The 12500-nt window shown below is 33.4% G+C and overlaps 1 protein-coding gene across 3 annotated transcripts; it reads left to right on the plus strand.

Annotated features, from left to right (window-relative positions):
• Positions 1–811: 811 nt before the first annotated feature.
• LOC144969486 (dual specificity protein phosphatase 18-like) lies at positions 812–7103 on the plus strand. Of its 3 annotated transcripts, none has more exons than XM_078908609.1 (3): positions 812–1225; positions 3349–3769; positions 6239–7103. In XM_078908609.1, the coding sequence occupies exons 2-3, from the start codon at positions 3386–3388 to the stop codon at positions 6488–6490; spliced, it is 636 nt and encodes a 211-aa protein (XP_078764735.1). In that variant the 5' UTR covers positions 812–1225; positions 3349–3385; the 3' UTR covers positions 6491–7103. The 3 variants fall into 3 exon arrangements, with proteins under 3 accessions (XP_078764735.1, XP_078764736.1, XP_078764738.1); XM_078908610.1 differs by having other exon boundaries at positions 818–1220; XM_078908612.1 differs by having other exon boundaries at positions 831–901.
• The last annotated feature ends 5397 nt before the right edge of the window (positions 7104–12500 follow it).

Here is a 12500-nt window from a genome sequence, read left to right on the forward strand (position 1 = left end):
AAGTTTATGGTTACACAGAGTTTTGTGTGCTGGTCCGTTATACTTCCGGATGGCAATGTTGTGAGTTGAGTTTCTTAGCCAAGCGCACACTATCTATTTATATCGTTGTTTGTGTTCAGTCAATGATTGCCTGCCTGATATTATACGACTTGCAGCTTTGATGTTATTCACAATTTTTATTTCATGGGACAAAAAAAAGCCTGTGCGTGAATCTGTTCATGACATTTGAAGTCATCGCACGAAAACTGATTTGCAGACGTTTTAAAACCTTTTTAAAATTTTATTCTAGCCTATCTATTAAAAAAAAAAACTGTTTGCGTGCGTATGTGTGTGTCTGTGTGTGTGTGTGTGTGTGTGTGTGTGTTTGATTATTCAGTTTTTTCCAGGTTGTTTGTCTTTTTTCACTAATTGATATCCAAATATTCCATCGTACCCCCCCCTCTCTCTCTCTCTCTCTCTCTCTCTCTCTCTCTCTCTCTCCTTTCTCTCTTCTTTTTATTCTCTCTCTCTCTCTCTCTCTCTCTCTCTCTCTCTCTCTCTCTCTCTCTCTCTCTCTCTCTCTCTCTCTCTCTCTCTCTTTGTGGGGGAGGGGTTTGGGTGGGTGTGTGTGTGTGTGTGTGTTTGTGTGTTTATGTTTTTATGTATGTATGTATGTATGTATGTATGTATGTATGTATGTATGTATGTATGTGTGTGTGTGTGTGTGTGTTTGTGTTTATGATCTTTGTTTATTTTTTATTTGACACTGGAGCTTTGTACGGAAACATTTCTAAGTCAGACTGAGTGAAGTCCCTTTTGTTTATCAGTGCAACAAAAACGAAACTAGCTTTTTGACTTTTATCACAACCGATTCGATTTTATTCCTCACGTTATTATGATGACATACCATCTTTTAACACATGTAAATTATATTTAAAAGTGATGCACAAGTATTCTAGTACAATTATTTATCTTTAAAACATCGCATTTGAGTTTTGTAAAGTTTGAAATTTCGTCTAATGTATCTCTATGCATATACTATACTTACCTACACGTCGGCTTGTTTACGTTGTCCCTCCAGAACAAAATGTATTTTTAGAATGCTGATTAATTTAAACTGTCTGGCTTTTTAATATCGAAAATGATTTGATAATTTAGAATTGATGTTTTCCTTTTATTGGTCCGTGGGATGAGACAATTTCAACATAGTTGAACCTGGCAATTTAATCGTCATTGTAAATGTAAGGTAAGTCAGATTCAGATAGTAGAATGAATTAGAATTATGTTACGTTACAATACAGTGCAGCTGTAGTTTAAAGAATTTGCCAGAGTTTGTATTTTATTTGTTGTGTTTCTCATTCCCCTTCGTAAATTTCCTGACAAAGTAAATGATTAATTATTGATTTCTATTTTTAATCTTACTGTTAGTTGTGCTAAGATATTTCACAATTTGTAACCATTATTAATTGGTGGCGTTTTTATTCACCTCCGTTGGAGGTGTACAAAAACGCACCGTTTTTATGCACCTCCGTTGGCGGTGATGGTAAATTAATGAAATGCATACGGCCATGTGGTCTTAAATAGTTTTAGATCGTAGTTTAGCACGCTGCTTAGTGATTACCGATGTTTGTTTATACAATGTTAATAAATTAAAAAATAATAACAATAATTTAACAAATCAAAAGTAAAAAGAAACATGGCACACAAATACTGATCTCAAATAAATAAATAATTTTAGAAAATTAAAATCTAAGTTGTTTTTTTAAAACATGATAAAAAGTTGTTGAAAAAAAAAACAAAAAAAAAAAACAGCAAGCAAAAAAATCAAACAAAAATAAGGTAATTTTTTTTTAAAGTCTACAATAGGAGTCGAACCGGTACTTTCAAGATATGAGTCTGTCAGCTTGTCCGCTGCGCTATGGAGCCACCGGCCGTTCAACACATTTAATAAGGTCTTCCTAAAATATTATTTTACCTTCAATGCAACTTTTATTTTCTGGTTTTATATTTCGATTTTTTAAATTATTATTATTATTATTATATGAATTTATTAACAAAAACATCGTACAGATGTCACAATATAACTTTCATCATGTCCAAATACAGAAACACAATATCGCTGATGAAATTGAGTGGGATGCGCATGCGTGACGGAGGTGTATAAAACGATCGTTAAGATGCACCGTCAGCGGAGGTGCATAAAACACACATTAGGTATTTCATTTCTCTTTTTATATATCAATAGAAATATTGATACATTTTTGATTCTTTCCTTTTTGGTTAACTGTCCCAGACAGTGCCAGACATTCTTTCTCTCCATCTATCTATCTATCTATCTATCTATCTATCTATTTATCTATCTATCTATCTATCTATCTATCTATCTATCTGTCTGTCTGTCTGTCTGTCTGTCTGTCAGTAATTTTATTTATCTATCTATACAATATTTGAAGTATAATGATGATCAGCTTCTACAATAGTGTTTCGAGCATTAGCTCTCATCAGAAAATAGCTCCTTTTATCAAAAAGTTGAGCACTATCTTTTCATGGTTTTTGTTTTTATAATTTATATCTATCTATCTATATATCTATCTATCTACCTACCTATCTTTTACCATCTCTCTCTCTCTCTCTCTCTCTCTTCTTCTTCTTCTTCTTCTTCTTCTTCTTCTTCTTCTTCTTTTTCTTCTTCTTCTTCTTCTTCTTCTTCTTCTTCTTCTTCTTCTTCTTCTTCTTCTTCTTCTTCTTCTTCTTCTTCTTCTTCTTCTTCTTTCTTCTTCTTCTTCTTCTTCTCTTCTTCTTCTTCTTCTTCTTCTTCTTCTTCTTCTTCTTCTTCTTCTTCTTCTTCTTCTTCTTCTTCTTTCTTTACTCTATTATTTTTATTCTTATTCTTATTATTATTATTATTATTATTATTATTATTATTATTATTATTATTATTATTATTATTATTATTATTATTATTATTTATTATTATTATTATTATTATTAATATAATAATAATATAATAATTATTATTATTATTATTATATTATTATTATTATTATTATTATTATTATTATTATTATTATTATTATTATTATTATTATTGGTATTATTATTATTATTATAATTATTATTTATTATTATTATTATTATTATTATTATTATTTATTATTATTATTATTATTATTATTATATTTATTATTATTATTATTATTATTATTATTATTATTATTATTATTATTATTATTTATTATTATTATTATTATTATTATTATTATTATTATTATTATTGTTAATATTGTCATCAAGGATATCTGAAAGGATGAATGAGGTTTGTTTTTAATTCTTTTGTTTTGAAATTTATTTTGTTATTCTATATTTCAGATCAATTTAACTGTTTTCATCTTAGCTGTACATCATAATGTCATTCGACAAGTCTTCAACTCGCCAAATATCTCTTATCACAGAACAGCTTTATCTATGTGGAATTCATGCTGTAAAAAATGAGGAGCTCCTCAAAGAGTCGAAGATTACCCATATTCTCAATGTAGCTCGAGAACTTTCAGAGACCACCTACCCGGACCACTTGGACGTATATTTTGAGTCCCTTCGCGATTCAGATGATGAAGACCTGACACCTGTTTTGGAGAAGCTGGTGGATTATGTCCATGAAGTTGTATCCTGCGGGGGACGGATCGTTGTCCACTGTGTTGCTGGAATGAGTAGATCTGCCAGTGTTTGCATAGCGTATCTTGTCAAATATCACGGATTATCTTTGAAAGAAGCTCATGATCATGTCTATAAGGTGGGTTATTTTTACCATAATTTTATTTTTTGGTCAACTACAATTGTGTAACTCATCATGAAGTATCAATTATGGCTACAATAACTACACTGTAGAAAGGATTAAATGGTATTGTATAGATACTGGTGGGGGTCGTCGATAGCTTAGGTGGTCGACCACTTGCTTCACACACAAAAGCACTGTGATCTCAGGTGAAGTCAAGATTTTTTTTCTGAACCCCATGTCTACCCAGCAGTGATTTTGTCGCGGGGTTTGTTAGATCTGGTGAAAGGTGCATTGCGATAAACTAGCGTCCTATCCAAAAAGTAGCAAGCAATTGATTTTGTCCATTTTCATGCTATAGATACTGGGATAAACCGAGTTGATTGGTCTGTTAGCTCTTGTGGAAAGTACTTTGGGATAGACTATAATTCTATCCAAATGGTAGCAAGAAGTTGCTATTGTGCGTTTCACACTATGGAATCAGGGTTAAACACTGGCCCCATGACCCTCATGGGTCTGAAGGGCTACTTTTTTTTAAAATGGAGATATTGGTAGATCAATACGAAATGAAGTGATGCGAAATACAAACCAGCAGTCAAATTTTTAATATTCTGCCAGTCATCTTTAATCATTTTTTAAAAATGCTTTCCGCTTATAGAACAACTTACCACACATTGAGCATTATTGAGACTTTTAAAGATGCACTACAGACTATCAGAAAAAATGCCATCATTTTTCTCTTTGGAGTTTTCAACAGTAAAGTAGCAGAAGATTCTATTAGAGGACAAAATGAAAATGTCGGCCACTGGTTGTATGTTACATACCATTTGTCCCGGACTAAATGCTAATAAAATTGTGGTTATGGGAGGAGTTATAGATGAAAGATAATCAAAGTTGCAACAGTGGAATCCTGATTAATCCAACACCAACTGACTCAGAAAGATTGGTTAACTTTAAGCAAGATTGACTTTAATCCATTATTGACAGAACATTCTAAGATAAGAAATTAAAAAAAAAAAAAAAAAAACCCAGAAAATTTGGGACCAACAAGAGATGTTCACTTTAACCCTCTCCTTACCACCTACAGGAAAATCGTCACATTCATTACCATACAACCAACCTTTTTCTTATTCAAGTTTCTTTTGTACATCATAAAATTTAAAGAAAATGAACAGTGTGTTGTAGCGCATGTTTTGCTAAAGAAACTATGTATCGCAAGAATTATACTGCTACAATGTCTGAATGAAAAAAAAATCTATTTTTGTGTTAGTTGGGTGTGAAGTTTTGGGGAAAATCCCGAAAATAGCTGGTAAGGAGATGGTTAAGGGTGTTGACTTTATGCAGATTCCACTCTACATTGTTTTTATTTGTGACCCACTGCGTCAACCTAGTATATCCTGTTGGAATGAACTAGATTACAAAATTGAGTTTAAAATCAAAATGATCAGAATCTCGGGAAATTAAAATTTATTGAAGTTTAAAAAGATAACTCATCGTCATTAATAAAAGCATTTGAAATAGTGTGATCTTTCACTCCTGTTGTGTGACTTTTTGATCCTGGGCCAGGGTGAAAAGATACATTTCAAAATCACTATTTTCCCTGGTGTGTGATAAACATACCATAGCCAGTAACTTCAAACTGCCTTCCACACAATTAGCAGTAGTCTTGAGCTGGTATCTGGTGCAATATCATTGTTCTTAATAAATATAATTTGTCTCTTGATCCTAAAAAGTTCTCTTTGTGGCTTTTCACCTTAGCCTTCCCCTACAGGGGGGATAACCCCAGGTTTCCATTTTTTGTAAGTTTTGCATCCCCCCCCCCCCCCCCTCCCCTTTGACGGATGTAAGAGAGACTTTCCCTGAAAAACTGAAAATTTACAACCATAACTCTTTAATGATTGTATTTTACCCACTGTTTTATTTACAGAGGGTGAGTTTAGACCCTTGACTTGACTGAAGGGTCTGTCACAAAACTTTCCTTACATTTATTTTCATTCAAAAATTTTAAGATAAGATCAAAATTCAATTTGAGCATTAGGTTCAATCATACATAAGCATTTGAGACCATTGGTCACATTTAAGCTCTTTCTTTTTTCTTTTTCTCTGTGCGGCTATGTGGTCATGTGGTATGACACTTGCTTTCGGATCGGAAGGTCCTGGGTTTGAGCCTTGTTTGGTGCATAGTTGAGTCCTTGGAAAAGGCTCTTTACTCACATTCTCTCACCGTACCCAAGTGTAAAATGAGTAATTGGCCGTTAACAGCGTTGTCTCTGTCTGAAAAAAATGTAATATCGCCTAACAGGCGTCATGTCCCATCCTAAATGTTAAGTGTTACTCTTGGCCAGGGACCCATTGTAAAGTGCTTTGAGCACGTTTAGTGGATATTGCGCTATATAAAAGTTCTATTTTTAAAATTAAAAAAAAATAAAAATTTACTGTTTCTTTATTTATATTTATATGTTTGTTGTTTTTCTTTTATTTTTACAGGCCAGAGAAATCATATCACCCAACAACGGTTTTTGGAAGAACTTGTTACAATTTGAATATTCTTTGAGAGGAGAAAATTCAATAGAACTTCTGCCATTTGTCGCTGGAGTCACTCCTAATGTAGAAAGTGCTTTGAAGGAAATGGAGTTCAGAATACGAATTGGATGGATGGATCACGTTTTGGTGAATCTGTTTTTCATGCTGACGATGTTAACATTCCAAATGGTGTCAGTCATTTGTTTTGGTGACTAGATGATCTGGTTTTGTATATTATACTAGGCAGCAGAGATGTGGTTTCTAAGAAGGATATTAAGAATCTCATGGACAGAGAAGAAAACTATTGAAGAAGTATTAGAACAAGCTGAAACTAAAAGGTTACTAATTCGTACAATAAGAAAAAGACAAATGCAGTTTTTAGGGCACCTAAATCGCCTTAAATGTAGTGAACATCTTGCTCTCACAGGAAAAAGGTAGACATATTTGAATAGTTTGAACAGCTGGGTGACAAAGAAAGAGAAGAAAAATATTAGTTTTTTGAGGTTATCTGATCAGAGAGATGAATGGCATACTATGATCACCGATGTCTGGCAGAGACCTGGTACTTGAAGAAGAAGAAGATATAAAATATTTTGCTGAAAAGAATATCTTAGAATTATTGTTGTCTAGAAAGATCTTTGTACACGTTACTATAGATAAATAGATTTCTGCTCAATAAATAATAAAAAATCCTATTAGCTTTAAATACATATTCTGTATTTCTAATTTGAGATACTTTTTTTAACACAATACAGTTAGTTACAAGCAGATCATTGCGAGTGTTCCAGATCAGATTTATTTTTCTATAATATTAACGCATTTTAATGTATGTATTCATCTCTTATATATATATTTATATATATATATATATATATATATATATATATATATATATATATATATATATATATATGAGTGTTGGTGGGTACTTGTAGGTACGAGAGTGCTCGATAACGTTGGTTAGAGCTAATATAAAATATAAATGGATTCATTCACTTATATGGCCGAAACACATGTTTTTGTGGCTTCCACCCCCGTCTTCAGTCGGCATACTATGTCCATAGATATATATATATATATATATATATATATATATATATATATATATTTTTATATATATATATATATATATATATATATATATATATATATATATATATATATATATATATATATATATATATTATATATTAATATCTGTTGATTTTTTTAAAGCATCATTGAAATTTACAATTTTTAATAATTTTTGCTGTAGTTTTACTTTTTAGTCGCAAGTCATTTTTCGAATTATATGCTCAATTTATATTTTTAAAATGTGATTGTGGCATTTTACAATAGGTATTTTACTGATTGTGGTATTTGAGTGTTTACGTTCGTGGGTGTTTGTGTGTGGGTGGGTTTTTTTTGTGTGTGCATGTGTTTAAACCATGTCATAACTATAGTTACATCATGGTTTAACCGTCCGTTTAAATGAAAGAGATGGGAGAGAGAGTAAAAGAGAGATGGGATGGAGAGTGTGAGGGGGCACTTTCATAGCTGATTTCAAATTCTGATACTATGCATAATACTTAAATGTGTACATGAATGCAATAAAGAGACTGTGATATCATTTTCAAATCGATTATGTATGTACTTTTAATTTATCATTACTTGTGGGAGACACATATTAATATCAGGTCAATGATATGTATCTAGGTCACCGTTTTTGTTTTCTTCTATTACAAACGAACACATATGATATGGTTTTGTTTTGGCCTTTTTGTTTTATATTTTTGTTTTGTTTTTTATTTGTTTTGTTTTTGTTTTTCGTTGCTGTTATTTTTTTCATTTTGGGGAGGGGGTGGGGGGTTAACTGCGTAGTTTAAATACAATATTTTGACGACTCTGTGGCCGAATGGCAGCACAGAGCTAGTCTGTCTCTTGGTTACGTCTGCCACTCAGCTAGGAAAAAAATATTTGAGCATTTAATTAGCGTATTATACACGTTACATGCTCAAAGCGCTTTACAAGGGGTCCCTAGCCAACAGCAACTCTTAACTTAACATGCAGGACGAGACGTATGGCCTGTTAGGTGATATCTGTAATGGCTATGGCCCTCTTTTGAGTGAGTTGATGTGAGGTTGGCGTCCCTGATAACCTCTTCTCACTCCGGCCTAAGGTGGGATCGAACCTGGATTGGTATGGTAATAATATGTTCAAGGATCAGACTCACCCGTGTTAACTATCTGGCGTGTCTGAGCGTGGCCTTCGTAAAGTTATGGCCTGATACTGACCAAAAAAATGACGTCAAAATGCCAGTCTTTTGCCACAAAAGAAAACAAATCATGAGTTGTATTCAATAGTTCAACCAATGAAATAACTTGTTTCCATGAGCTTTACTAACGACAACTCACTAAGCGGTGCAAAAAACAAATAATGACGTCAAACTGCCAGTCCTTTTGGATTTCAGTATCAGGCTATAAGATAACGATGGCTACGGTCTGAGGGGCGTGTGTTCTCAGACAGTTATTAGATCAAATCTATAAAGAGGTACGCAATATTTGATATGAAAGGGATCCTATTCCTTATAATATTCATAATGTCTGATACAAAGTTAGTTTGCAGAAAGCCCTAACGTACCGGTAAAATGGAACATATAGCTATTCCAGCCTGATAAGATAATCTAATATATAAAATAATATAATACACGACCGTAAATAAGTATAATAATTATAAGTATATTCTCATAAATATTATAAATAGAATGAATTAGATACATGATACTCACGCCTAAATAAGGGGAACAGATGTGGGGGAGGCGGTGGAAATTGAATTGAACTACATTGATTCATTTATAAGAGAACTAACCGGTATAAAAATTACTTTGGAAAGCTGGTACATGATTACTCCCCCTTAAAAATATGGCGCAAAACAATTCATGGCTGCCTCTTATAATATAACATCATCCATATCCCACTCCCCCTCATTTCACTGTTAAATGTTAATAATTTGGTTAATCATATTTTTTAAAATCCCCTTTTGAGCCATAAAAATTCTTTGTTTAATTCCGGTTTATAGGATTGAAAGGATAATTTTCTAGCATGGAATAACATGACAACAATATACGAAAGCATAGATTCATATAAAAGGGAACTAACTGAGAGAGAATATTACTTTGACAAGCTGGTACATTACTCCCCCTTATAGTTGGGGGAATTAGGCTAAGACCGTGCAAATTCGGGTTAAAAGCATGAAAATTTGCATACAGGTTGCTAAGACCCATAGAAAAAACATCTGATATAGAACCACTCTGGCAATCAATCATAACGTATCGGTTTAAGGCCTTAGATTTTACCTATTACAGCTATATTAAACAAGGGAAATAACAGCGTAAAATATATTTTTTCTTCATATTCATTGTATTATGGAAAATTAGGCTAAAACAGTGCACATTGGGGTTGAAATCCTGAAAATTGGCATATAGGTAGCTAAAACCTGTATAAATAACACTTACTATAGAACCACTCTGGCAATTTATAATAACAGTGCGTTTTTAGCACTTTTATTTGTTTTCCTATATAGCATTACTTATCCGAGGAAAAAACCACGATAATACAATGTGCGTTCTAAAACTTTAAATACACTGGTAACCATTTACGGTAGCTAACTGATGGTTATTTCGTGTTGTAACTAGTAGATATAAGAGGGAGAGGGGGAAAGGGAGTGAGTGGGAGAGGCGGAGAGAGAGAGAGAGAGAGAGAGAGAGAGAGAGAGAATTTTACTCATTACTGTACTGACCTAACACCCCCCCCCCCCCCCCCCCCCCCGCATCTACACAAGTCCGTGCAAGGCAAACCGGACCTTAAACACTTGCATCGGGTGCCAATACATTCTCTCTTATATGAACACTTGATGAGTTTTTGGGACACTTTTGACAATTCTGGAAATACGCTCCACAGTGGTTCATGTCGATCGTCACATTTGTTGCAGGGTTCTCTTCTATAAAATATATAATGTTAGCAAAAGCTCGTCTTCTTTCAAGAACTGTGACATTATCGTTATCATCAGCAGTGACATCTTTTAAAGCTTGTTTTTTAAGTATCGTGTATGACAAATTTGATGTTAGTGTGCCTCCTGGGGGACTAAATCTCATCCGGCAATAAATGACAACATTTCAGAATCTTTGATGGATAACGCTATTTCACGAATATTTTCTTCCATGTCTGTTGTCATTACAGAATGGCGTACTCCCGATTCCATGTTTTTACCAACAAAAAAAAAAGCACGTTTGTTTATTAAAGCCAATATCTAATTTTAAACGTTGTCTCATTATTTTCGTGGGTGGCGAAATAAATCTCATTCGGTGACTCCTCCCAGTCAAATGACGAAGTTTGGAATTCTTGTAGGACATTTCTTTTAGATTTCTTTAATTCTATCGCCTAATTTTGTTGGCATTAAATTTTACACGACAATAGTTATGCCGGCCACTTAGCATCATATTGTTTTAAGCTTTCAATAATCTCATTTCTTTCTGATGAATTTGAAAAAAATAGATACATAACTTGATTTCATCACAAACCAAAGAATTGTCTTGTGTTAAATCTTCAAAAAGAGTTTCATAGCCTTGCCCTTTGTCATATCTCCTCGACTTAGATGGACATTCTAAACGGTCTGGCTTATCTTGTTGGCATATCAAACACTTGTCCCAGTCTCTGGGAACAGTTCTTTTTGCTATTGTATGTGTATCTGGAATCATGCAAACGCATTGCTTTATTAGGCATATGCAATATTCATTCATATGTCCTTATGTAAGGCACTGCACACGTTTTGCCTGTTGATGATGGGTCTTTAACAGAAAGAACGATATATATATATATATATATATATATATATTATATATATATATATATATATAAAACGTGTGCAGTGCCTTACATAAGGACACAACAGTACAAATAGAACATTCTCCCATTGTCCTCATGAGGTAAATAACGTAAAGTAAATAACTTGCCACAATACAGCATCATAGTAGTTATGATGTAGATGATGATGATGATGATGATGATGATGATGATGATGATGATGATGATAATTATAGCGTTCTTATATAATTTAAGTGGTATGCTGACTCTTTACTGTCATCAAGTTTGACCGAAATAGGTTTTAACTCACGTAAAATGATTATAGCAGTATTTTTGGAAAGAAAAGAAAAGAAGAGGGGGGGGGAGAGAGAGAGAGAGAGAGAGGGAGAGAGAGGGAGAGAGAGAGAGAGAGAGAGAGAGAGAGAGAGAGAACGAGCACTGTCCTATGCGAACGCCGGCATTTATTGAGCTGTGTTCTGCTAGTCTGTTTTCACTACCCCTCTGCTCGTCTGCCCGTCAGTTTTAGAGCATTTGATTATACTTATTAAATCAGATGCAGAAAAATCTCATATTATAGAATATTGCTCGCTAGACGTCATTTAAAACAAATGAAATTGAATAATATTTACGATTAAATAATTTGTATGGTTCGTGAATCGAAAGTAAAGGGAAAGGAAAACATCCGCTTCGACGATAACAATAGTCACCAATGGGAATCCAAAGGTTGACGTAAAACAACCTTTGGTCGGCTTGCCTCGAATGTTTACATAATAACAATGAAAGAAATTTTAATCTTAAAAACCTTGTATCTCAACTAATACTGATCTCTGAGAGCGGTTCTATATCATAAATTATAGGATTTTTCATATTCTACAACATATGTAATTTTCATGCTTTCAACCCTGATTTGCACAATTCAAGGGGGTTTTTTTTACCTAATCCCCCCTACTATTAAAAATCTTGCGCAAAAACAATGCACTACTGCCTTTTATATTTATAGGGCCACTTTAAAATTGATAAAATGCTCTTTGACGCTTAAAATTACATATGGATCACGCGCATAAACATACACATACACAAATAGCCTCATACACACACTACTTGCAAATCAACAACACTTTATTTACTCTCTTAACAGGCAATAGAGAGCCATATTTATATATATATTGAGCTTTTATATAGCGCAATATCCACTTAACGTGCTCAAAGCGCTTTACAAGGGGTCCCTGGTCAACAGCAACATTTAACATGTAGGACGAGACATGACGCCTGTTAGGCGATATTACAATTTTTCGGACAAAGACAACGCTGTTAACGGCCAGGTACTCATTTTACACCTGAGTACGGTGAGAGAATGTGAGTAAAGAGTCTTTTCCAAGGACTCA

This window comes from Berghia stephanieae, chromosome 3, assembly GCF_034508935.2.
Source record: "Berghia stephanieae isolate SIO BIC M18660-M18661 chromosome 3, UCSD_Bste_1.3, whole genome shotgun sequence".
NCBI classification, from domain to species: domain Eukaryota; kingdom Metazoa; phylum Mollusca; class Gastropoda; order Nudibranchia; family Aeolidiidae; genus Berghia; species Berghia stephanieae.

Coding starts and splice junctions, on each gene's coding strand:
- LOC144969486 (XM_078908609.1), top strand. CDS start 3,386: ATGTCATTCGACAAGTCTTCAACTCGCCAAATATCTCTTATCACAGAA. Junction 3,770..6,238: donor CTCATGATCATGTCTATAAG/GTGGGTTATTTT, acceptor TTATTTTTACAG/GCCAGAGAAATCATATCACC.